Source organism: Odontesthes bonariensis, chromosome 10, assembly GCF_027942865.1.
Source record: "Odontesthes bonariensis isolate fOdoBon6 chromosome 10, fOdoBon6.hap1, whole genome shotgun sequence".
In the NCBI taxonomy this organism is placed as follows: domain Eukaryota; kingdom Metazoa; phylum Chordata; class Actinopteri; order Atheriniformes; family Atherinopsidae; genus Odontesthes; species Odontesthes bonariensis.
In genome coordinates, this window is record NC_134515.1 from 3,452,228 (window position 1) to 3,478,823 (window position 26,596).

The following is a 26,596-nucleotide window of genomic DNA, read 5'->3' on the forward strand; positions in this document are numbered from 1 at the left end:
AATAAACTCGTAAATAAACTCATAAAAAAACTCGTAAATAAACTCGAAAAATAACTCGTAAATAAACTCGTAAATAAACTCGAAAATAAACTCGTAAATAAACTCGTAAATAAACTCGAAAATAAACTCGTAAATAAACTCGAAAATAAACTCGTAAATAAACTCGAAAATAAACCTGAAAATAAACTCGAAAATAAACCCGAAAATAAACTCGTAAATAAACTCGTAAATAAACTCATAAATAAACTCGTAAATAAACTCGTAAATAAACTTGTAAATAAACTTGTAAATAAACTCGTAGATAAACTCGTAAATAAACTCGTAGATAAACTCGTAAATAAACTCGTAAATAAACCGGGAAACAACGAATTTCAGTCTGATCTCGGGATTCGGGATGTTTTCCGCAGTTTTGTGTTTTAACATCATCACACACAGTCCCCTGAAGCTCTCTCCATCACCCTCACACGCTCAGAGCGGCAGAAAGCAAAAATAGTTCCACATCAACCAGAATAAAGCTCAAACTGGTTGCCAGTGGTCTCATAGCAACAGAAGGAGCTCCGAGCTGCTGTTATGAGCTGCCTCTACTGAAGGTTTGGGCCAAGATTTGTTCTTTTCTTCACTTTGGCTTTCCTTTGGCTTCCGTTGTTACTTCGGAGAGCGTTTATTACTCATTCAAGGGAGGCTGCAAACGACATAAATCTAAATTTTGCTTTAACAAAAAGAGCAGAAGCAGCTCTGTGGAACTGAAACTGTGGTTTAAAGCTCAAACGAGCTTGGACTCCACATGAGGATGAGCTCAATGTGTAATTTTTTAACCAAGTTATCAGGTGTTGTTTGGGGCCAGAAACATTTGGACACCGTAACATGTTCTTATTTTACAGATAAGGGCCACAGGCTTAAAGCGCAGACGCCCTGCAGCTGGAACGGTCGGACACGCCGTCCACGCCCTCTCCGAGGACACGTCAATGCGTCCAGTCGGAGGGACTTTGTCAGATCCCCCACCTCAGACATGTTGCCAGATGTTTTAAAAAGGCTGCTGGAGGAACATTAGATTATTTGTGAAATTTAAACAGCAAGGTTTCCAGGGACAGGATCAATTCTGGTGACAGTATGGACAATCAATGGCTGATTATTTTAAAATATTCTGGGCGTGCCCCCTTATACAACCATATTAGCAAGAATTTGCCGGAGAAATACGAACAATCTTTGGAATAGAACTGGATTTTTCTTTAGTTGCACTGTACCTTGGTAGAATCCTGGTTGGACTTATAGCTCAGTACAACTACCTTTATAACGTACTGCAAGCAAGGCCATTACACAAATGGCTAAAGACAAAGCTACCATCAAGAAATGACTGCTTCACAATTGTTGATGAAATTCAAAAACTAACATTCTCCTTAAGATTGAGCAACATACAAGATACTGGGAAAGGTGGAGTTCATGTTCTACGAGCTGTAACTAATTATTTTGTTAACAGTTTGTTAACGGAGGACAGTAAACAGTAAATACAGGACATCATTTCATTGGCCCGTTAGGGGGATTACCTGGGTTTAAAAACATCCATCTGGACACCAGTTCTGTTAGATTCTTTAGATTCTGTTCATTAAGGGGTGTCCCGTTCTGTGGACCCCAGTCACTAAGTATCAGGTAAACACCAGCAGCTTCCACACAGAAAAACACCTGAAAAACACCTGAAACTAACTCCAAACCTTAATTAACGAGCAAACAAAGGAGGAGTAGAGCACACCTGCACATGAAACAGCTTCTGGATCCACGGAAAAAGTGGGTTTTACCCTTTGAGTCCACAACTTGTTTCCACATGGTGGTTTAACTCCAAATAAAACATGTCTGCCATCTAGTGGTGGTGAGCAGAAACCAGATCTGAGAGCTTTCAGCCTGTTTTACTCAGTGAGGCGAGCAGTCTGCACTTTGAGCCCAAACTCTTGGAAACTGATCTTAGGTTTGCTTTGGTGAACGTAACTTCAGATTTACAAAAAATTCTATGTCCTTTCAAGCTGCCAAAATGTTCGTGCACTCAATGATTCTTTCTCATTTCACATATTGTCTAACAAGCTGGTCTCAGACTGACCCCACCTCTCTGAAACCGTTACAGTCTTTATACAAGCAGACACTGAAAGCACTCGACAAGAAACCAAAACACTGTCATCACTGCTTCATTTTATCAAAATACAGTCTTTTAAGTTGGGACAATCTTATTAATAAGTACACGAATGTCTGTCAGACATACAGAATCCTACATGGGATGGCCCCACCTCCTCTTAGGGATTTTATCAGTCTAAGAACATCTGACTGTATTATTCCATTAAGGAAAAGTGATTTTAGTCAGTCAGCGACTTTAAAGTCGCCAAATAATCAGTAGTCAGACTTAAACATTAAACCCTGCTGCTGCTGACACAACGTGTTTTACTTGTGAATGTGTGATTCTCTTGTCACCCAAACCTCTTGTTTTTATGATTTTATCAGCACTGTTTGTTAAATTATCACGCATCTACCAAATCTTTTAATCGGTTTTATCAATGCTTCATACTCAGTGATGATTTTATGCTCTTATTAAAGGGATAGTTTGCCTCTTTTGACATGAAGCTGTATGACATCCCATATTAGCAATATCATTTATGAACATCTTCTTACCCCCTGCTGCGTCCTGTGAGCAGAGTTCCAGCCTCGTTTTGGTGTTGATGAAGGTAGTCCGGCTAGTTGGCTGGGGTTTAAAAAATAAATGATGTTGCTGATATGGGATGTCATACAGCTTCATATCAAAAGAGGCGAACTATCCCTTTAAAAGGGGATAGAGAATCAAAATCGCCTTTTTCCCGTTTTTGGTGTTAGTTCTGAGTCTCCCCGCTGTGGGGAGTACACACGAAGTGCCAGCAAGTGTCAGAACCTCTGTTTCAAGTACTCCCCTTTTTAATATATATCCCCCAATCCGTTTTTGTGAAAAAGTGACGTCACTTTTTCAGCAATCACCCCCCCCCCGCACCCAAGTCCACAGCCACTCCATTTCAGACACGCCCCTTCGGCGAGAAACAGGAACAGGTGAGCCTTCCAAGGCTGTGAAAGCGGACTACGATCGTTATATATTCTTCCCCCGGAAAGCAATGTTCGCGATCAATGGCTTTTATTTATTTTTAACAGCATCCCAAACCGCCGACTTTTCCTTTGCTCTGCGCATTTCACGGAGTAAAGTTTCACAAAGCTTGCACGATTCCGAGCAGGCTTCAGTCGGAATTTTGCTCAGTAGATGGTCAGTTCAAACAGGGACAGACAGACTGCAGCAAGCTGTGCGCTCCGCTGAGAAGGTGATCGGCTGCACGTCTCCAGGACTATGGGGCGAGCAGGTCGGATCACAGCTGACCCTTCTCTATTTGCACCACTCCCCTCGGGCAGGAGGCTTCGGTCCCTTCGGACCAGAACCTCCCGTCACAAAAACAGTTTTTTCCCCCTTGCAGTTGGACTTATGAACACTTCGTAATCACCTCATAACCTGCCCCAGTCACTTTACCATTATTAAAATTACACTAATGAAGCTGCACTGTTGTTGCTCTGTATATTGGATACTGTGTATTGTTGTACACACCTTGTACATTTTATATTCATACATTTTTATTCTTTATTTTTCATTATAATATCCTATGTTACATGTTTGCACCTTACGCCGCAGCAAATTCCTAGTTAGTGAACACTGTTCACTAACAATGGCAATAAAACGAATTCTGATTCTTATGAGCTTTCTTTTCAGTCAGTGTATTTCTCTATAGCTCTGTTTTCAGTGAGAGCAAGGGCAGCCAATCAAGCATCGGCAACCGAATAGCGCCAACACCTACCTGCATTTCATAATGAGGTTGCCAGATAAGCTCTGAAACGACGGAAAAAGACGCATTCTAAACCCAGCATAGCTGTTTCAGAGAGCCTTTTAGGGAGGTTCTGAGCCATTACAGACCCAACCAATTTTTTTTGGGCTACATATCACATCACACAACAAGGATTAATGCCCCATTCAACCATTCTCTATCACCTTTAAACGCTTTGCTGCTGCTACATGTGCTTAAAGAACAGCTGATCCTCAGAACTACTTCTACTTGTATCTCACTGTTTCCTACCATCTTCCTACCTTCTCTCTCTGTTATGAACTAACACTGTTTTAATATGTCGTTCTTTATTGTTGATGACTTTATTGTTCAACATTCCACGTTTTTTTTTAGGGTGCCATTGTACAACCAGGACTACAGATGAAAACTAGCCTTTGGCTAACTCTGGCATGTTGCAGATGTACTGTTATTAACATGCACTGTCCTGTTAATGAATAAACTGTGCATGTGACTCATATAAATCACGCACATTATGACGGTGTGTTTATCTGACTGACGCCGCTGCTTTAAAGGCTGTCATGAACAGAACGTCCTGAGACTCGGACACTTCCGGTCTGCGTGTCTCTACCTTCTCCTCGGTGTCGGCCTCCAGCTTCACCGCGGCCATCGGCCTCTCCTCGTCTTTCTCCTCGTCTTTTACCCACGATGCCCCGGGCTTCTGATAGCAGTGCTCGCTGCTGACGTAACAGATGGGCGGCTCTCCTCGCGGGCCGGACGTCAATCTGAGACCCTCCTCCTGTCTCCACGGCAACCTCCACAGCTGCAGGTCGGGGTGGGATGGAGAGCTGTGCGGACGGACAGAGGTACAGACTGAACACACGTCCCTGCAGACTCAGACAGGCGAGCTGAAACCGTATACTCACTGTAACTGGTCGTATGCTCACTGTAACAGGCCGTATGCTCACCGTAACAGGCCGTATGCTCACTGTAACTGGTCGTATGCTCACCGTAACAGGCCGTATGCTCACCGTAACAGGCCGTATGCTCACCGTAACAGGCCGTATGCTCACCGTAACAGGCCGTATGCTCACCGTAACAGGCCGTATGCTCACCGTAACAGGCCGTATGCTCACCGTAACAGGCCGTATGCTCACCGTAACAGGCCGTATGCTCACTGTAACAGGCCATAAACTCACTGTAACAGGCCGTATACTCACTGTAACAGGCCGTATACTCACTGTAACAGGCCATAAACTCACTGTAACAGGCCGTATACTCACTGTAACAGGCCATAAACTCACTGTAACAGGCCGTATACTCACTGTAACAGGCCGTATACTCACTGTAACAGGCCATAAACTCACTGTAACAGGCCGTATGCTCACCGTAACAGGCCGTATGCTCACCGTAACAGGCCGTATGCTCACTGTAACAGGCCATAAACTCACTGTAACAGGCCGTATCCTCACTGTAACAGGCCGTATACTCACTGTAACAGGCCATAAACTCACTGTAACAGGATGTATACTCACTGTAACAGGCCGTATACTCACTGTAACAGGCCGTATACTCACTGTAACAGGCCGTATGCTCACCGTAACAGGCCGTATGCTCACCGTAACAGGCCGTATGCTCACCGTAACAGGCCGTATGCTCACCGTAACAGGCCGTATGCTCACCGTAACAGGCCGTATGCTCACTGTAACAGGCCATAAACTCACTGTAACAGGCCGTATACTCACTGTAACAGGCCGTATACTCACTGTAACAGGCCGTATACTCACTGTAACAGGCCGTATGCTCACTGTAACAGGCCGTATGCTCACCGTAACAGGCCGTATGCTCACTGTAACAGGCCATAAACTCACTGTAACAGGCCGTATGCTCACTGTAACAGGCCGTATGCTCACTGTAACAGGCCGTATGCTCACTGTAACAGGCCATAAACTCACTGTAACAGGCCGTATGCTCACTGTAACAGGCCGTATGCTCACTGTAACAGGCCGTATGCTCACCGTAACAGGCCGTATGCTCACCGTAACAGGCCGTATGCTCACTGTAACAGGCCGTATACTCACTGTAACAGGCCGTATGCTCACTGTAACAGGCCGTATGCTCACCGTAACAGGCCGTATGCTCACTGTAACAGGCCATAAACTCACTGTAACAGGCCGTATGCTCACTGTAACAGGCCGTATGCTCACTGTAACAGGCCGTATGCTCACTGTAACAGGCCGTATGCTCACTGTAACAGGCCATAAACTCACTGTAACAGGCCGTATGCTCACTGTAACAGGCCGTATGCTCACTGTAACAGGATGTATACTCACTGTAACAGGCCGTATACTCACTGTAACAGGCCGTATACTCACTGTAACAGGCCGTATACTCACTGTAACAGGCCGTATACTCACTGTAACAGCCTGTATACTCACTGTAACAGGCTGTATACCTACTGTAACAGGATGTATACTCACTGTAACAGGCCGTATACTCACTGTAACAGGCCGTATACTCACTGTAACAGGCCGTATACTCACTGTAACAGGCCGTATGCTCACTGTAACAGGATGTATACTCACTGTAACAGGATGTATACTCACTGTAACAGGCTGTATACTCACTGTAACAGGATGTATACTCACTGTAACAGGCCGTATACTCACTGTAACAGGCCGTATACTCACTGTAACAGGCCATAAACTCACTGTAACAGGATGTATACTCACTGTAACAGGATGTATACTCACTGTAACAGGCCGTATACTCACTGTAACAGGCCGTATACTCACTGTAACAGGCCATAAACTCACTGTAACAGGCCGTATACTCACTGTAACAGGCCATAAACTCACTGTAACAGGCCGTATGCTCACTGTAACAGCCTGTATACTCACTGTAACAGGCTGTATACTCACTGTAACAGGATGTATACTCACTGTAACAGGCCGTATACTCACTGTAACAGGCCGTATGCTCACTGTAACAGGCCGTATGCTCACTGTAACAGGATGTATACTCACTGTAACAGGCCGTATACTCACTGTAACAGGCCGTATGCTCACTGTAACAGGCCATATGCTCACTGTAACAGGCCGTATGCTCATTGTAACAGGCCATAAACTCACTGTAACAGGCCGTATGCTCACTGTAACAGGCCGTATGCTCACTGTAACAGGATGTATACTCACTGTAACAGGTCGTATACTCACTGTAACAGGCTGTATGCTCACTGTAACAGGATGTATACTCACTGTAACAGGTCGTATACTCACTGTAACAGGCTGTATGCTCACTGTAACAGGCCGTATGCTCACTGTAACAGGCTGTATACTCACTGTAACAGGCCGTATACTCACTGTAACAGGCCGTATACTCACTGTAACAGGCTGTATACTCACTGTAACAGGCCGTATGCTCACTGTAACAGGCCGTATGCTCACTGTAACAGGCCGTATGCTCACTGTAACAGGCCGTATGCTCACTGTAACAGGATGTATACTCACTGTAACAGGCCGTATACTCACTGTAACAGGCCGTATACTCACTGTAACAGGCTGATTTTCAGCTGCAGGCCCCTGAGGACCTGACTGAGGCCGTGAGTTTGCGCCAACAGGTGGCTGGTGTGGGAAATCTTTGAGGCGTTGATCTCCGAGTAGTTCTCCTTCACGCAGGACAGGCCGAACATGTGACCGGAGATCAGCACGTCCGGCTCAGACATGAAGCGCTGAGCTCGCCTCCAACCTGAGGGGAGAGGAAACAGTTTGAGAGACACCGAACACACCGAACATTTGTCAGCTAGCTAAGCGCTGATTTTTCTCCGGCTTCACTTTAGCTTCAGCGCTGCGCAGAAGAAGAAATGGACAAAACATTGGCTCGTTCCAGCTGTGACGGCCAATCATCTGGGGCTTTACAACAAACCCTTTTCCACATTTTTCTGATGTCTCACACCTCATCCTGACTGAACACGAGCGAGCGATTGATAAAAAGTGATCAGAATGCTACTTTTCAATCAGCCTGTCCTGACATGCCGCGAGCGATGTCGCTCCGTCCAGCGATGACGCCGACCCCTTATAAAATCGACGTGATTATTAACGTCCATTATTTCATATATTAATTTGACTCTTTTGGTAACTGAAAGCAGTTTTAAACGTAAATGTACAAAAAAGTTGAAACTATGAAGCTGTTTTTACAGATGCAACTAAAGAAATGGGAACAAATGATGTGTCTCTGTGACAGGCTGCTGGGAACAAAGTGCCTAAAGATCCAGTTTAAAACGGCTTCTTTGCTAAGTTGTCTGTTCTGTGTGGACACAACACTGGTTCATCCCTTGAGTTAGGAGCCTTTTTCCTGCCTGAATGGTTCACAGCTCAGAGTTAAAGTGGCTTAACAAAGAAAAAACACATTCCTGTGAAGATGCTTGGAAGGAAAATATAAAGAAATAAACAGAACAGTCACAGGTGTGAAAGCAACAAAGTGCAGGTGTTACCTGAGGTCTGTCTGCAGTAGTAGCAGATGTAGTTGTGTGGAACGTTGTCTTCATATAGACCCATGCAGGTGCCATGCTGCCAGCACAGACAGGACTCGCACTGCAGAGACACACAGAACAGGACAGAGCCATGAACGCAGCTCCAAACATCACTGCTGATGCTCCACAGTAAAGCTGCTGAAGCCAATTTGGATACTTTTTAAAATTTATTTATTATTATTATTTTTATGTATTTATTTATATATTTATTTTTTATTTATTTATATATTTATTATTATTTATTTATTATTATTTTTATTTATATGTGTGTTTATTTTCTTATTTATTTTTCTTATTTTCATTATATTGAATCTTTATTTCATATTCATTGCACACGGACACACTCGGACATGAAGACGGCTCAGAACTTATGAGTTTGTGTCTCACCTGGATCATGAAGTCGTTCTCTTCATCCACCTCACACACACACCTCACCACCTCACACTCATCCGTCTCCATGGCAGCCAGCCAAGAGGGCGTGTCCTCTCCACTCTCTGCTGTCAGCGTTGACCAATCACTGCCATCGTCAACTGAAGGAGGAAAAGATTTTTATTTACTGAAGAAAAACTGAGACAGAACACAGTGGCACAGTGTAATATGTCATGTGTTGTTAATCTGAGGTTTTCTGCTAATTTCCCATTTCTCATATGTAAAACCTTAGATGCGAAGGGGGGTGTACTTTCTTTCACAGCACTGTATTGTATAAGTGTGTGTGAGTTCCCACCATGTGGATGTGAAAGCTTCAGAGTGATGGGAGGTCTGTCAGAGTTCTCATCGTCGCTGCTGCCAAGTCCTGCTGATAAGAAAGAAGACGAATGATAAAACTTTACTTTTATTCTTGAACCCTTCAATGTGTGTTTGTGCCAAAGCTGACGTGATGCCAAAGGTTTTTCTGAGATTTCATGTCCACGAGAGAAAAATATGACAAATATCTGAGAAACTGACCAAAAAGGGTTGCTGAAAAGCTCCCAAACAGGTTATTCAGCTTTCATTCGAACCGCCCTGTATAACTGCCCCTGTCTCCAGTTTATTTTCTGTATCAGCACTTTGTTATTTAGTTTATTCTCTATCGTATGCAGAGCATGTGAACGGAGCGGAGCGGTGAAATATGGTCAGAGCGGAGAGCGGTTTTCCATTCAAAAGCCGGAGCGAGGATTTCGCTCCGCTCCAGTTCACTCCGATGCGCTCACAACGTCAATTAAAAATGTCGGATTATAAAATTTGTAAAATAACATTTTTGATTTAATGTAGGCTAGTGTAATAAATTAATAATTAAATAGGAAACGTGGGGCAACATGAATGGAGCGAGATGTTACGTTCACAGCTGGGGACAAGCAGCCACGCGGGCCTTGTTACCCGTAGTAAATGAGGAAGTGAGCAATTCAAGTCGAGGGCGCAATGGTGTGTTCTATGTGTGGCGGAACTAGCATTAGTTACAGAGAGAGTGCGGATAATAAACAGGGAAACGCCCGAACTGTAGGGCCTACAAACGCTATCGAGCGTGGATTGTGTATTTCGTCTGGAGTTTTGGGACACGGGAACGCTCGGAACAGGTCAGGTACCGTGAAGACATGTTCCCCTTTCTGATTGTCTGAATTAAGCTGACTGCTCAGGTGCTAGTTCTAACCCTACCTGGTGCCCAACATTTTCTAAACATTATTTTTTGTACGTCAGAGCCACCGTTACAGTGGCGATAATTTAACAGCCAGTTAAATAAGACAATACACCGGTCACATCATTAAATCAAACGCCGTGTGTCCCAGGGCCCTGTCATAATTACGTAAAGTAAAAATGTCAGAAAATTCCTTCTCCTGAAAATTTGAGCGAGCGTGGAGCGATTTCACCTGAGCAGCAGGAAAATTAAGGTGAGCGCGGAGTTTTGAGCGGAGCTTCCTGGCACAACTTTGAGCGGGGAGCGAATGAGCGAACATCCTCCTGAGCGGGGAGCGGGAATTGCGCTCCGCTCCGTTCACATGCTCTGATCGTATGTCTCCAGGTGGACGGAACTTATTATTTGTTCCTCCGAGTGTGTTTCACCCGAGCGTATTTTAGCGACGCACCGTCACGAACCACGGCGAAAGCGTGATAATTTCTGTCTGTTGTGGTTTTGGAACATGGAATAAGAAGCAGAAATAGACAGAAGATAGAAGAAAAGACGGAGGATTCCAAAGACATTTAGCACTTTTTGTGATCAGGTTAGCTGATGTTTATATTTATCTGCAGTGAAGGTGTAATTTGTGTGAATATTATCGTGTTTACATCCGCCATTTTGAAGTCATTCAAGCAAGCTGTAAAGTGTTTAGCTTAATCTATCCTATGTTATGATGAAAGATGTATGAGACATGCATACGGCATTATTTTTTCTTTCTTTTACCCAGTTCTCACGGGTTGACCATCAATAAAGCCAAGTATTTTGATAAAGAATATCTTGCCTCATGCCTATCCCTGGAGGAGCTACACGCCCACAGCAGATTTGATTCAAATTGTCTCCTTCAATTATAATAATAATAATATTATAATATATATATTATATTAATATATTAATATAATAATAATATTATATTATAATAATAATAAAACAATAATAAAATTATAATAACCTTCAATTATCCCCTAAATGAAGGTTTCTTCTTCATGAATATTGATTTTTATTTTCATTTTGTAAGGAAGAAGTCACAGAACAGCGATGAGGACACCGACTCCTACCTGACTGGCTTTTCTTCTTCTTCTTCTTCTTTTTCTTCTTCTTTAGTTTGACTCTCAGGAAGTGCTTCCTCTCCTTTCTGTCCTGCCCTCCTGGTTTCTCCCGCCCTCCCTCCTTCTTCATCCCTGCAAAAAGAAGTCAGACGGTCGGACTGTGTTTCACATCGATCGCTGTGGTCATCAAAGTCAAAGTCGAGTTTATTTGTAGTACATTTCATGTACAAAACAATTCAAAGTGCTTCACATAAAATAAAAGCATTGCAGCAGGGAGTGGAAGAAGCATTAAAAATACATAAAAGAATATAAAGAGAAACAAATAAAATCATTTAAATTAATTTAAAAAAAAGCAACAGTCCAGATAAGTTCAAAGATAGCGTGCAGATTTCATGCATAGACACATGAGAAAATAAATGTTTTTAACCTGGATTTAAAAATGTCTCCATTTGGTGAAAGTTTAATCTCCACTGGCAGTTTGTTCCACTTGTTTGCAGCATAACAGCTAAATGCTGCTTCTCCATGTTTAGTCTGGACTCTGGACTGGACCAGCTGACCTGAGTCCTTGGATCTAAGAGCTCTGCTGGGTTTATATTCTCTGAACAGATCACAGATTGTAAACCATCAGCAGGCTTTTAAAATCTATTCTGTGACTGACTGGAAGCCAGAGTAAAGATTTTAAAGCTGCTGTGATGTGTTCAGATCAGTTAGGCTGTGTTCGAAACTGCATACTTCTCCTACTACTCCTACTAACTTTTTGAGTTAGTATGCGAGTTTGAGTAAGCCAGAAGTTCCCGGATGCATACTAGATTCTCCGAAATGTTGGGTATGCATCATGAGGTTACTACTCATACTCAAACTACCCAAGATGCAACGTAACGTGACGTCGCCGATCGTCATTTCCTTTCAAAACGGCAGTTTCAAGCTAGCTACAACGAGGGTAGGTTCACTTCCTGTTTTCAAAACAAAAGCACCAATTGTATCGTAATGGCTTTCCCTGTGATAAAAGGCAACGGGTATTTTATTTTGTGAAAATAACCGGAAGTGCGTTGCTCACTGCGGCTAGCTTTAGTAGCGCCAAATTCGTGGGAACAAAATTGTAAACAGCCGGTATTTTGTCAGGTTTTCAACACGTTGGGGATCTAAACGACTACTTTCTCGCCTGAAAATGTTTCAAATGTTGCTAAAGTTTACAGAGTTTAGAGCTTAAGAGAAATCAGCTTCAGGCCGGCTGATTTCGGCTCGGGCAGGAGCGAAATGCATTGTGGGTAAACGCTCTGCATACTGTCTGATAGATGAGTATGCAATATGGAAGTATGTAGTATGTAGTATGCAGTATGGAAGTATGTAGTGTGTAGTATGTAGTAAGTGGTATGTAGTATGTAGTATGTAGTATGGAAGTATGTAGTATGCAGTGTGTAGTATGTAGTATGGAAGTATGTAGTATGCAGTATATAGTATGTAGTATGTAGTATGGAAGTATGTAGTATGTAGTATGCAGTATGTAGTATGTAGTATGTAGAATGTAGTATGTAGTATGCAGTATGCAGTATGCAGTATGCAGTATGTAGTATGCAGTATGTAGAATGTAGTATGTAGTATGTAGTATGCAGTATGCAGTATGCAGTATGCAGTATGCAGTATGCAGTATGCGGTATGTAGTATGTAGTATGCAGTATGCAGTATGTAGTATGTAGTATGTAGTATGTAGTATGCAGTATGCAGTATGTAGTATGCAGTATGTAGAATGTAGTATGTAGTATGTAGTATGTAGTATGTAGTATGTAGTATGTAGTATGCAGTATGCAGTATGCGGTATGGAACACAGCCTTAGTCCTGTTTAAAACTCCAGCAGCAGCGTTCTGGATGAGCTGCAGATGTTTGATGCTCTTTACAGTGATGGAGTCTACTGGAGATGAATGCATGGATGAGTTTCTCCTGGTCATTTTGGGAGAGAAAACCTTTAATTCTATCAGACATGACTGTTGCCCCACCTGCTCCCATGATGCTCTGCTCTCTGTCGCCACGGTGACAGCTGCTGTTCTCCGTCCTCTTGCCCGACATGCAGTCGGCCCCCTCGGTGGACGGCCGCTTCCTCCTGCAACAACACGGACCCGGGTCAGTGTTGGACTCAGCGCCCACGCTGCACGGCTCCAGCTGTTGGATCAGAACTCACCTGGGGGTCTCCGGCTCGCTGCCCCCGTCCAGCTGCTGGTCAGAGTGGTAGTACTTGATGTGGTAGTGCAGCAGACTCGCCTTCCTGAACGACTTGGAGCAGCCCGGCGCCGGACACTTGAAGGGGTTGTGGTCCAGCTCGATGGAGAGAATCGGAGGAGGCTGGTTCTTTATGACCCGGTACACTGAGAGAGGAGAGAAGGACATTCAGCTGTATTTGTCCACAGTCTAACCCAGATTAGTGACGGTTTTTAAACGCCAACAGGAAAGAGACTGTGATGGAAGCTCCTCTTGAGGCTCCACAAGCTCACATTACTCCCATTTCACACATTAAAACACTGTTAGCTTCAGGAGTTACAGCCAACTAATATAAAAGGAGTCATTTTATATGTGTTTTTTCTTTTGTTAGTTTGTTTTTTCAATATAAACTTCATGGGTCTATGTGTGATATTGCACCATTGTACTATTACAATAGTGAGAGGCTGCAGGACTGAGAGGTTCAAGAGGTCCTTTGTTCCTGAGTTCTTCTCAAATTAATAGATTTTTTTTTTTAATTATTTATTTAGTCATTTATTATTATTATTATTATTAGTTAGTAGTAGTATTTTTATTAGAATTGGTATTATTGTTGTTGTTAATATACAATCATTGTAAATATTAATAATTTTTTGAGCTACTTGACTAATTTGAATTTCCCCCATTGGGAGATCTACACATTTGCCGAGGCAGTGAAACAAACTATTCCTAATTGATAATAGTGTTGATGATGTCAGCATATGGACAGCACAACGGAGCAGCTGCAAGTTGCAAATTCAAATTCAAACCACTTGGAGTGGAAAGTGAGAAATACCCACAAATCTATTTGGTTGTAATTTATGTCATTTATTCCCTGCAAACAGCTCAAAGTAATCCAGTCAGTGGCTCCTCTCCAGCACCACTGATGCTTTTCCCTTCTCCTTTCATGCCATGAAAGTGGCAAACAGGAAGTTAACTGTGTTTCTGTTTCCCTAAATCTCCACCAACATGTTTTTTTTTTCAGAATTTGCTCTGTTATTTCAGTTTACAACCAGGAGCCCGCGAGAGCAGATATGTTCTTTGGAGGGAAAGCACTAAAGTAGGGGTGGGAGTCATCGAAAAATCAATCAAGATGGCCGACTTGCAGCTGTGGCTTAAAGGCTGGCAATCCTGAAAAAAAGTGTTTTAATGGAGACTTTTTATCCCAGCATTTAAAGCGATACAATGTAACTTCTCAAAAAGCCCACTATGGAGCTCCCCCTACAGGCTTGGAGGTAATGTACGGTTACACTGTCGTAAATACAACACCCTTTCGCTTTCACGTTTCACGTTTGTTAATGAACCGGCGAGGAGTCAGAAGGTGCAAGCTATGTCGACCGAGAAGGTAAGAGTAATCAAATGTACCTGGGAGCGTGAGAGGGGTCTATTTGTTTTTGCGGTAGGTGTGCCAGAAGTACTTCCGCTCAGCTCCCGGGCCGCTCCAGCAAAGTTACATAGCGCAGTTTTTCCAACTCAGACCCCCGAAGGGCATAGGAGACAGGCCAATCGTAATACAGTGGAAACCGCTTATAGTGACCACGTTGGTCCAGAGCCAATTTGAACACTATAAGCGGTTGATTACTAAAACCGAATTTGTATTATTTTATTTTTTTTCCCATTTTATTTTTTCCTCCCTTGTTTCCTTTCTGGACGTCTGCTTCTGCCTCGCTAGCCAACGTAACAAGTTGACACCGGGCAGCAAGCGCGCGAATCATGGCTGGAAAAAGGAAGTCATTTTCTCTGAATGAAAAACGTAGTCTCCTCGAGGCGTATGACAAATGACCAAAAACGAGCCAACGAGTTGCTGCGGCTAAGTGTGGCATTCCGGTTTTGTGCCGAATTCGGTACCCCTGCTGTCAGATGCACCCCCTCGCGGGAGCGAGCGCGCACCACTCGTTTGTTCAGAAAGTGAAGCATTTCGCATAAACAAACGTAGTTATTTTTGCAGATGTTTACATTCATAAAATGGCCAAAAATGAACTTTATAAGCGGATTTCTTGATTACTATATTACAAATTATTTAAACAGCATTTGTATAGAAATGATTCTGTCCCAAGCCTTTTGATCTATATAAGCGTTTGATTACTATATCCGTCTATATACATAGATATATATATATATATATATATATATATATATCCGTGACCACTATAAGCGGTTTCCACTGTATTAAAACTCATTCTAGCCGCACAATTTTTTTCAAGCTGTTATTTCAAGGTAGAAATGTTACATAGTATTGCTTTAATTTAACACCGAGGTTAAAGATTTAAAAGGGGGGACAGAAACTACACATGCTACATGTAAGCTAGCTGACACCGTCTCATTAAAGATGACGGTGCCAGCTACCTCAGATGTGATGCTGTTTCTTCTGTAGTCGTACAAAGTTTTATGCAAATTCCATTTTTCAACAGAAAAAAAGCCACATATGCCATCCGCTGTGCCGTTACGAGCACAAAAGTTAGTTTTTAACCTTTCATGATAAGCCCAAATAAAGATTCGGTTTTCATTAACTTTAACGGACATTTATTAAGTTTATCATCATAGTTTAGAGCGTTTTGACAGTTTCACTCACATCTTTAAGTTCAGACTTTAAATGTTGGATCAGTGATCACTCGTTTGTTGTAGCACAATAACGTCCACTTTTAAAATGGCCGTGTTGAATACACGTGCACATTCTAGCAACCATCAGCAATTATGGGACCTGGTGATGGTGACAAGAGTGTGGAAAAAAAAACAGCGAGCAAGAGTTCGAAACTCCTGGATTAAAATACTAAAACAAAGCTTTAACGCTGCAGAGAAAACAGAAAACATAGAGGAGCATGGAATGGGTTTCTGGATGTTAAAGGATGACCCTGAAACAAGGTGTTCAAACTAAAAAAGCTTGTAAGAAGGTCCGGTTGTGCAAACAGAAAAGCCCCGGCCGGGTTAGCGTTAGCGTGGAGCTTGACGGTACTTACGCGGCTCTCTGCTGAACTTGTGTGTGGTCGGCAGGTGAGCCTGACGCTCCAACAGGACATCTGAGGAACAGAGTGGCACAATCAGCTGCTATGCAAGACTGTTTAACAACACAGGAAGCGTTAGCAAACATTCATGAGCTCAACCTTAATCCAAGTCCTCAAAACTCTGCATTTCACCCTCAGAGAGCTCAAACCCTTCAGCCAAGGGTTGATGAAACACAGCCTGTATCTGACACAATAATTAAAAACTTAATTTAAAGTAAAACTAGAGAATTTGGCTCCGCCTACAGTTGTGGGATCGCTGACATAAAAACAAACCTCTGAATGAGCCCTGCACACGTGCAGCCGTACACATGAATTTTATCTATGAACCAACTCGGGCTCTGAGAACCTCAGGGAGGGGTCTCCTGCCTCAGGGAGGGGTCTCCTGCCTCAGGGAGGGGTCTCCTGCTGGGGCCCAGAGTCAGGACTGAACAAGGTGAGGCAGCGTTTCAGTTTTATGCTCCTAACATCTGGAACAGTCTTCCAGAAGATGTGAGACAGGCCTCAACTCTGACAATGTTTAAATCCAGGCTGAAAACAGTTTTTAGCTGTGAATATGACACCTGAAAGTATTTTATCTGCACTCTTCACTTTTAAATTCATTAATTAATGATTATTTTTAATGTTTTTTTTATTTTTATAAAAAAAATAATAATTTTTTTTAATGATTTTATTGCCTTTTGTGATTTTATGTAGCTGTGAAGCACTTTGAATTACCTTCTGTACGAATTGTGTTCTATAAATAAAATTGCCTTGCCTTGCCAAGTGTTGTTCCAATACCAAAATTTTGACTTCGATACGATACCTGCCATAAATACCTCGATACTCGATACTGAACCGATACCACGGCGAAAATCTAAAAAAATCTGGAACAGAGAAGAATAATGGTCCAGCTGGGTCTCACTTTGGTTTCATTTTCAGCAGCTTCTCCTTTCCTGCTGTTTGAGCAAATTACTACAGAGCGAGTATGAGCACAATCTCTTCTGTTTGCATATTGCTTAACAAGCTACTTTTCTGTCTAATGTCAACGTTTGAACAGTGAACACATTAATGACTGACTTACACATTTAAAATACTATTTTATTTTAAACAAAACAAAACATGCCACTACATGGTATGTGCCACGACTTGGCGCAGCTCGCTGCACGGGCACAGAACGTTATTTTAAGAGCAGTATCGATACCAAAAAAAAGAACGTATCGCATCTTTTTTTGCGTCAGGGTATCGTGATACCTTTCTAGTATCACTATACCGTCCAACACTAGAGGCCACAAAGAAAGCTAAAAGTTAAAATGACCGAAAAAGTGTCTTTGTGAAGATACACCAACGAGAGGAGGGCGGACAGCCATGAACGGGGTCCGTATGAGATTAAAAATTAACCTTTTCCTCAAGACTTAAGCAGTAAGTTTCAGAAAAAACGACCCAAATGGGCATTTCTTTCAATTTCAATATAGTTAACTCATGGTTTGTACATGAGTCAGCACTTTTCTTGTTGTTTTGGGACCATCAAACATAAAGTATCAGCTGAGCTTATGACGGATTGTTGAACAGACTGGATTAAAAATGACGTTTCTGATCTCTGCAAAGTCCTGATTGGGAGCTGATTAAGAGTTACTGGTTTTCAGTTATTATTCACTGTGATATCATCGTGATTTATCGTGTCAGCAGGTGGAGTTCAGGTGTAGTAGCAGCTTAAATTCTGGGTACCTCTGTCGATGTGGGGGGGGTTAGGAAGAGCTCCCAGGGCGGAGTCAGCTGTGATTGGCTGATTCTGAACTCCATTTCCTCTGCCTGAAAGACAGAAAATAAAAGGTTTTCGCTTAAAAAAGGTGAAAAAGAATGACTAATATTAACAATCTGCCGGGGTCAGAGGTCATCTGACTTACTTTCATCTGTTTTCTTCTTCGCTGGTAGATGAGAGGATGAGGGCTCTGCCTTCCTCTCCTCCTCATCCTCATCATCTTCCTCATCATCTTCATCCTCCTGGGCTCCTTCTTTCTCCTCTGACGTCATCGTCTCCTCCGCCTCCTCTTCTTCCTTTGGCTCCTTCTCCTCTTCCTCTCCTCCTTGACCTCCTTCCTCCTCACTCTCGCCCTCCTCCCATCCCTCACTTCCCACCGCACTCTTCTCAGATCTGGACCTCTGAAACACACACACACATGTTCACACACTTACGGCTGCAGCAGGTTGGTCAAACAGCCAGGTGACCAATCAGAGAGCAGCTCTCCGTACCTTCTGGAAGGGTTTGACCTTGGTGGGCTTCACGGTCCGAACCACGCCGTCGAAGAAACGCACCGTGCAGGAGTCTAAAAGAGGAAGAAAAGCTGTGGTGTCACAGAAAAGACAGAACGTGCGTCGTTTCCTACGTTTAATTTGATTATTACATCATTGCAAACAGAATGAACCCAAAATATTTCATGTTTTGTCTCATAAATCTTATTAAATTCTTAACAAACATCCACTTTGTGTGTTTCAGGGCTGCAACACGTTCCAAACAGCTGATGGAAACTGGCCCGAGGAACATTTTTGGATTATTTTACTTTAAATTTGTATGACGAATGGATGGAAACACACAACTAAAGGCAACCTGCAGCAACTAAAACTCTATCCTCCTGAAAGATTCAGGACTAACCTTTAATTAGAGATTTTTGGGGGGTTATTTTAAGAACAGGCTTATATTTTTTAGAGGAATCTGAGCTCCCGAGATCCGGGCATAATCAGAGACACATAAAAATACTCATCAGATTAATTTCATTCTGTTTATAAAATCCAAAATCTGTGGAAATTTCAGCTTTCAGCAGATTTATTGCCACCATAAACAGAGAAACAGCAGGAAGAAAAGCACGACTGCTGGTCAGTAAACCCACCGATGGCTTCAGCTGTGACGCACAGAAAGATAAAACTGGGGTGAAAGATCAAAGTTGAGCCTCACCGTCCCTGTTGACCCGGAGGATTTTGGCCGGGTAGAAGCGACAGTCCGTCCAACAGGCCAGAACCTTCATCCCCGACACAAACACCTGAGACAAACAAAAAACTGACATTACATGATTTACACACAAAATGGGCTGAGACAGAAGCTCCAATGATTTATTTCTATTTAAATGTAAACTACAGGAAATGTAAACTACTCAGACTGAAAGCACCATCAGTCTGAGCAGGAAGTGTGCCTCGGATAAATTAACTCAAAATGTGTTAGAGATGAACATCTAGTTGCTCAGATGGCCAGTTTATTCTGGAGCTCGATAAACCACCGCCATGTTTCAGTTTTGTGTTTAAAAAGAGCAACGCAGCACGACTCAAAAGCTAAATGTGGAAACCAAACCTGAGATAACGGAGCCGCAGAGGTGGAAATAAAACACTGAAAGCTCCATTAAACACTTTCCTGAGATCACACAGAAAGAATATTCCCAAATGTTTCAGAGTTTCTGGTCCAGTAACAGCCTCTGTTTGTCTTACCTGTCAAACACAGACACCTTAAAGGGACAGTTCGCCTCTTTAAAGGGACAGTTCGCCTCTTTTGACATGAAGCTGTATGACATCCCATATCAGCAACATCATTTCTGAACATCTTCTTACCCCCTGCTGCGTCCTGTGAGCAGAGTTCCAGCCTCGTTTTGGTGTTGATGAAGGTAGTCCGGCTAGTTGGCTGGGGTTTAAAAAATAAAGCGTTTTGCTTCTCTGAACAATATGCGTTCAACAGAGTAATACATTTGCATCACAAAATGGTTCTCCTGGAAAAAGTCAGACCTCACAATCTCTTGGCCCTATTTTCTAGCCCTTCGTATCACTGCCTGCTGTGCAGACCGAGCAGCAAACACCGTAACAGGCGCGGCTGTCGGCAGGCGGCAGCAGGCAGTGATACGAAGGGAGAGAAAATAGGGCCAAGCGATTGTGAGGTCTGACTTTTTCCTGGAGAACGATTTTGTGATGCAAATGTATTACTCTGTTGAACGCATATTGTTCTGAGAAGCAAAACGCTTTATTTTTTAAACCCCAGCCAACTAGCTGGACTACCTTCATCAACACCAAAACGAGGCTGGAACTCTGCTCACAGGACGCAGCAGGGGGTAAGAAGATGTTCAGAAATGATGTTGCTGATATGGGATGTCATACAGCTTCATGTCAAAAGAGGCGAACTGTCCCTTTAAACCTGGAGCAGAGATTTCAGTCTTTCCTCCTGTGTCACTCTGGATTTATTCTGTGGTTATTCAGTGGTTATTCTGTGGTTATTCTGTGGTTATTGGGTGGTTATTCTGTGGTTATTGGGTGGTTATTCTGTGGTTATTGGGTGGTTATTCTGCGGTTATTCTGCGGTTATTCAGTGGTTATTCTGCGGTTATTCTGTGGTTATTCTGCGGTTATTCTGTGGTTATTCAGTGGTTATTCTGTGGTTATTCAGTGGTTATTCTGCGGTTATTCTGTGGTTATTCTGTGGTTATTCTGTGGTTATTCAGTGGTTATTCTGTGGTTATTCTGCGGTTATTCTGTGGTTATTCTGCGGTTATTCTGTGGTTATTCAGTGGTTATTCTGTGGTTATTGGGTGGTTATTCTGCGGTTATTCAGTGGTTATTCTGCGGTTATTCTGTGGTTATTCAGTGGTTATTCTGTGGTTATTGGGTGGTTATTCTGTGGTTATTCAGTGGTTATTCTGCGGTTATTCAGTGGTTATTCTGCGGTTATTCTGTGGTTATTCTGCGGTTATTCTGTGGTTATTCAGTGGTTATTCTGCGGTTATTCAGTGGTTATTCTGCGGTTATTCTGTGGTTATTCTGCGGTTATTCTGTGGTTATTCAGTGGTTATTCTGTGGTTATTGGGTGGTTATTCTGCGGTTATTCTGTGGTTATTGGGTGGTTATTCTGTGGTTATTGGGTGGTTATTCTGCGGTTATTCTGTGGTTATTGGGTGGTTATTCTGCGGTTATTCTGTGGTTATTCAGTGGTTATTCAGTGGTTATTCAGTGGTTATTCTGTGGTTATTCAGTGGTTATTCTGCGGTTATTCTGTGGTTATTGGGTGGTTATTCTGCGGTTATTCTGTGGTTATTGGGTGGTTATTCTGCGGTTATTCTGTGGTTATTGGGTGGTTATTCTGTGGTTATTGGGTGGTTATTCTGCGGTTATTCTGTGGTTATTGGGTGGTTATTCTGCGGTTATTCTGTGGTTATTCAGTGGTTATTCAGTGGTTATTCTGTGGTTATTGGGTGGTTATTCTGCGGTTATTCTGTGGTTATTGGGTGGTTATTCTGTGGTTATTCTGTGGTTATTCTGTGGTTATTCTGTGGTTATTCTGCGGTTATTCAGTGGTTATTCTGTGGTTATTGGGTGGTTATTCTGCGGTTATTCTGTGGTTATTGGGTGGTTATTCTGTGGTTATTCTGTGGTTATTCTGTGGTTATTCTGTGGTTATTCAGTGGTTATTCTGTGGTTATTCAGTGGTTATTCTGCGGTTATTCTGTGGTTATTGGGTGGTTATTCTGCGGTTATTCTGTGGTTATTGGGTGGTTATTCTGCGGTTATTCTGTGGTTATTGGGTGGTTATTCTGTGGTTATTGGGTGGTTATTCTGCGGTTATTCTGTGGTTATTGGGTGGTTATTCTGCGGTTATTCTGTGGTTATTCAGTGGTTATTCAGTGGTTATTCTGTGGTTATTGGGTGGTTATTCTGTGGTTATTCTGTGGTTATTCTGTGGTTATTGGGTGGTTATTCAGTGGTTATTCTGTGGTTATTCAGTGGTTATTCTGTGGTTATTCAGTGGTTATTCTGCGGTTATTCTGTGGTTATTCTGCGGTTATTCAGTGGTTATTCTGCGGTTATTCTGTGGTTATTCTGCGGTTATTCTGTGGTTATTCAGTGGTTATTGGGTGGTTATTCAGTGGTTATTCTGCGGTTATTCTGCGGTTATTCAGTGGTTATTCTGTGGTTATTCTGTGGTTATTCAGTGGTTATTCTGTGGTTATTCTGTGGTTATTGGGTGGTTATTCTGTGGTTATTGGGTGGTTATTCAGTGGTTATTCTGTGGTTATTCTGTGGTTATTGGGTGGTTATTCTGCGGTTATTCTGTGGTTATTGGGTGGTTATTCTGTGGTTATTCTGTGGTTATTCTGTGGTTATTCTGTGGTTATTCAGTGGTTATTCTGTGGTTATTCTGTGGTTATTCTGCGGTTATTCTGTGGTTATTGGGTGGTTATTCTGCGGTTATTCTGTGGTTATTGGGTGGTTATTCTGCGGTTATTCTGTGGTTATTGGGTGGTTATTCTGTGGTTATTGGGTGGTTATTCTGCGGTTATTCTGTGGTTATTCTGCGGTTATTCTGTGGTTATTCAGTGGTTATTCAGTGGTTATTCAGTGGTTATTCAGTGGTTATTCTGTGGTTATTGGGTGGTTATTCTGCGGTTATTCTGTGGTTATTGGGTGGTTATTCTGTGGTTATTCAGTGGTTATTCTGTGGTTATTCAGTGGTTATTCTGCGGTTATTCTGTGGTTATTCTGCGGTTATTCAGTGGTTATTCTGCGGTTATTCTGTGGTTATTCTGCGGTTATTCTGTGGTTATTCAGTGGTTATTGGGTGGTTATTCAGTGGTTATTCTGCGGTTATTCTGCGGTTATTCAGTGGTTATTCTGTGGTTATTCTGTGGTTATTCAGTGGTTATTCTGTGGTTATTCTGTGGTTATTGGGTGGTTATTCTGTGGTTATTGGGTGGTTATTCAGTGGTTATTCTGCGGTTATTCTGCGGTTATTCAGTGGTTATTCTGTGGTTATTCTGTGGTTATTCAGTGGTTATTCTGTGGTTATTCAGTGGTTATTCAGTGGTTATTCTGCGGTTATTCAGTGGTTATTCTGTGGTTATTCAGTGGTTATTGGGTGGTTATTCAGTGGTTATTCTGCGGTTATTCTGCGGTTATTCTGCGGTTATTCTGTGGTTATTGGGTGGTTATTCTGCGGTTATTCTGCGGTTATTCTGTGGTTATTCAGTGGTTATTGGGTGGTTATTCAGTGGTTATTCTGTGGTTATTCAGTGGTTATTCAGTGGTTATTCTGTGGTTATTCAGTGGTTATTCTGCGGTTATTCTGCGGTTATTGGGTGGTTATTCTGCGGTTATTCTGCGGTTATTCAGTGGTTATTCTGCGGTTATTCAGTGGTTATTCTGCGGTTATTCTGTGGTTATTCTGCGGTTATTCTGTGGTTATTGGGTGGTTATTCAGTGGTTATTGGGTGGTTATTCAGTGGTTATTCTGTGGTTATTCTGCGGTTATTCTGTGGTTATTGGGTGGTTATTCTGCGGTTATTCTGCGGTTATTCTGTGGTTATTGGGTGGTTATTCTGCGGTTATTCTGTGGTTATTGGGTGGTTATTCAGTGGTTATTCTGCGGTTATTCTGTGGTTATTGGGTGGTTATTCAGTGGTTATTCTGCGGTTATTCTGTGGTTATTCTGTGGTTATTCTGTGGTTATTCTGCGGTTATTCTGTGGTTATTCTGTGGTTATTGGGTGGTTATTCTGTGGTTATTCTGTGGTTATTCTGTGGTTATTCTGCGGTTATTCTGCGGTTATTCAGTGGTTATTCTGCGGTTATTCTGTGGTTATTCTGCGGTTATTCTGTGGTTATTGGGTGGTTATTCAGTGGTTATTGGGTGGTTATTCAGTGGTTATTCTGTGGTTATTCTGCGGTTATTCTGTGGTTATTGGGTGGTTATTCTGCGGTTATTCTGCGGTTATTCTGTGGTTATTGGGTGGTTATTCTGCGGTTATTCTGTGGTTATTGGGTGGTTATTCTGTGGTTATTGGGTGGTTATTCTGTGGTTATTGGGTGGTTATTCTGATGTTATTGGGTGGTTATTCTGTGGTTATTGGGTGGTTATTCTGTGGTTATTCTGTGGTTATTGGGTGGTTATTCAGTGGTTATTCTGCGGTTATTCTGTGGTTATTCTGTGGTTATTGGGTGGTTATTCAGTGGTTATTCTGTGGTTATTCAGTGGTTATTCTGTGGTTATTCTGTGGTTATTCTGTGGTTATTGGGTGGTTATTCAGTGGTTATTCTGTGGTTATTCTGTGGTTATTCTGTGGTTATTGGGTGGTTATTGGGTGGTTATTCAGTGGTTATTCAGTGGTTATTCTGTGGTTATTCAGTGGTTATTCTGCGGTTATTCTGCGGTTATTCTGTGGTTATTCTGTGGTTATTCTGTGGTTATTCTGTGGTTATTCTGCGGTTATTCTGTGGTTATTCTGTGGTTATTGGGTGGTTATTCTGTGGTTATTCTGTGGTTATTCTGTGGTTATTGGGTGGTTATTGGGTGGTTATTCTGCGGTTATTCTGTGGTTATTCTGTGGTTATTGGGTGGTTATTCAGTGGTTATTCTGTGGTTATTCTGTGGTTATTCTGTGGTTATTCTGTGGTTATTCTGTGGTTATTGGGTGGTTATTCAGTGGTTATTCTGTGGTTATTCAGTGGTTATTCAGTGGTTATTCTGTGGTTATTCTGTGGTTATTGGGTGGTTATTGGGTGGTTATTCTGCGGTTATTCTGTGGTTATTCTGTGGTTATTGGGTGGTTATTCAGTGGTTATTCTGTGGTTATTCAGTGGTTATTCTGTGGTTATTCTGTGGTTATTCTGTGGTTATTCTGTGGTTATTGGGTGGTTATTCAGTGGTTATTCAGTGGTTATTCAGTGGTTATTCTGTGGTTATTCTGTGGTTATTCTGTGGTTATTCTGTGGTTATTGGGTGTTATTCAGTGGTTATTCTGCGGTTATTCTGTGGTTATTGGGTGGTTATTCAGTGGTTATTCTGCGGTTATTCTGTGGTTATTCTGTGGTTATTCTGTGGTTATTCTGCGGTTATTCTGTGGTTATTCTGTGGTTATTGGGTGGTTATTCTGTGGTTATTCTGTGGTTATTGGGTGGTTATTGGGTGGTTATTCTGCGGTTATTCTGTGGTTATTCTGTGGTTATTGGGTGGTTATTCAGTGGTTATTCTGTGGTTATTGGGTGGTTATTCTGCGGTTATTCTGTGGTTATTCTGTGGTTATTGGGTGGTTATTCAGTGGTTATTCTGTGGTTATTCAGTGGTTATTCTGTGGTTATTCTGTGGTTATTCTGTGGTTATTGGGTGGTTATTGGGTGGTTATTCAGTGGTTATTCTGTGGTTATTGGGTGGTTATTCTGCGGTTATTCTGTGGTTATTCTGTGGTTATTGGGTGGTTATTCTGCGGTTATTCTGTGGTTATTCTGTGGTTATTGGGTGGTTATTCAGTGGTTATTCTGTGGTTATTCAGTGGTTATTCTGTGGTTATTCTGTGGTTATTGGGTGGTTATTGGGTGGTTATTCTGCGGTTATTCTGTGGTTATTCTGTGGTTATTGGGTGGTTATTGGGTGGTTATTCAGTGGTTATTCAGTGGTTATTCTGTGGTTATTCTGTGGTTATTCTGTGGTTATTCTGTGGTTATTCTGTGGTTATTGGGTGGTTATTCTGCGGTTATTCAGTGGTTATTCAGTGGTTATTCAGTGGTTATTCTGTGGTTATTCAGTGGTTATTCGGTGGTTATTGGGTGGTTATTGGGTGGTTATTCTGCGGTTATTCAGTGGTTATTCTGTGGTTATTCAGTGGTTATTGGGTGGTTATTCTGCGGTTATTCAGTGGTTATTCAGTGGTTATTCAGTGGTTATTCAGTGGTTACTCTGTGGTTATTCTGTGGTTATTCTGCGGTTATTCAGTGGTTATTCAGTGGTTATTGGGTGGTTATTGGGTGGTTATTCTGTGGTTATTCTGCGGTTATTCTGTGGTTATTCAGTGGTTATTCAGTGGTTATTGGGTGGTTATTCTGCGGTTATTCTGTGGTTATTCTGTGGTTATTCAGTGGTTATTCAGTGGTTATTCTGCGGTTATTCAGTGGTTATTCTGTGGTTATTCAGTGGTTATTCTGTGGTTATTCAGTGGTTATTCAGTGGTTATTCAGTGGTTATTCTGTGGTTATTCTGTGGTTATTCTGTGGTTATTCTGTGGTTATTCTGTGGTTATTGGGTGGTTATTCTGTGGTTATTGGTGTTATTGGGTGGTTATTCTGTGGTTATTGGGTGGTTATTGGGTGGTTATTCTGTGGTTATTGGGTGGTTATTCTGTGGTTATTGGGTGGTTATTCTGTGGTTATTCTGCGTTATTGGGTGGTTATTCTGTGGTTATTCTGTGGTTATTGGGTGGTTATTCTGTGGTTATTCTGTGGTTATTGGGTGGTTATTCTGTGGTTATTCTGTGGTTATTGGGTGGTTATTCTGTGGTTATTCTGCGGTTATTGGGTGGTTATTCTGTGGTTATTCTG

The 26,596-nt window shown here is 42.2% G+C and overlaps 1 protein-coding gene across 2 annotated transcripts in view; it reads right to left on the reverse strand.

Moving 5' to 3' along the window:
- Window positions 1-26,596, reverse strand: part of LOC142390489 (PHD finger protein 20-like) — a 45,477-nt gene that overhangs the window by 4,708 nt on the left and 14,173 nt on the right. The window contains exons 4-16 of one of the 2 annotated variants that reach the window (XM_075475955.1): window positions 19,216-19,300; window positions 18,516-18,589; window positions 18,170-18,425; window positions 17,991-18,074; window positions 16,242-16,301; window positions 13,232-13,415; window positions 13,050-13,153; window positions 11,065-11,187; window positions 9,083-9,151; window positions 8,746-8,888; window positions 8,320-8,419; window positions 7,379-7,574; window positions 4,459-4,675 (exon numbers count right to left, since the gene is read on the reverse strand). In XM_075475955.1, the coding sequence (XP_075332070.1) occupies window positions 4,459-4,675; window positions 7,379-7,574; window positions 8,320-8,419; window positions 8,746-8,888; window positions 9,083-9,151; window positions 11,065-11,187; window positions 13,050-13,153; window positions 13,232-13,415; window positions 16,242-16,301; window positions 17,991-18,074; window positions 18,170-18,425; window positions 18,516-18,589; window positions 19,216-19,300 (1,695 nt within the window). Of the gene's footprint in view, window positions 1-4,458; window positions 4,676-7,378; window positions 7,575-8,319; window positions 8,420-8,745; window positions 8,889-9,082; window positions 9,155-11,064; window positions 11,188-13,049; window positions 13,154-13,231; window positions 13,416-16,241; window positions 16,302-17,990; window positions 18,075-18,169; window positions 18,426-18,515; window positions 18,590-19,215; window positions 19,301-26,596 lie in introns of both variants that reach the window. The other variant, XM_075475956.1, reaches the window with a different exon arrangement.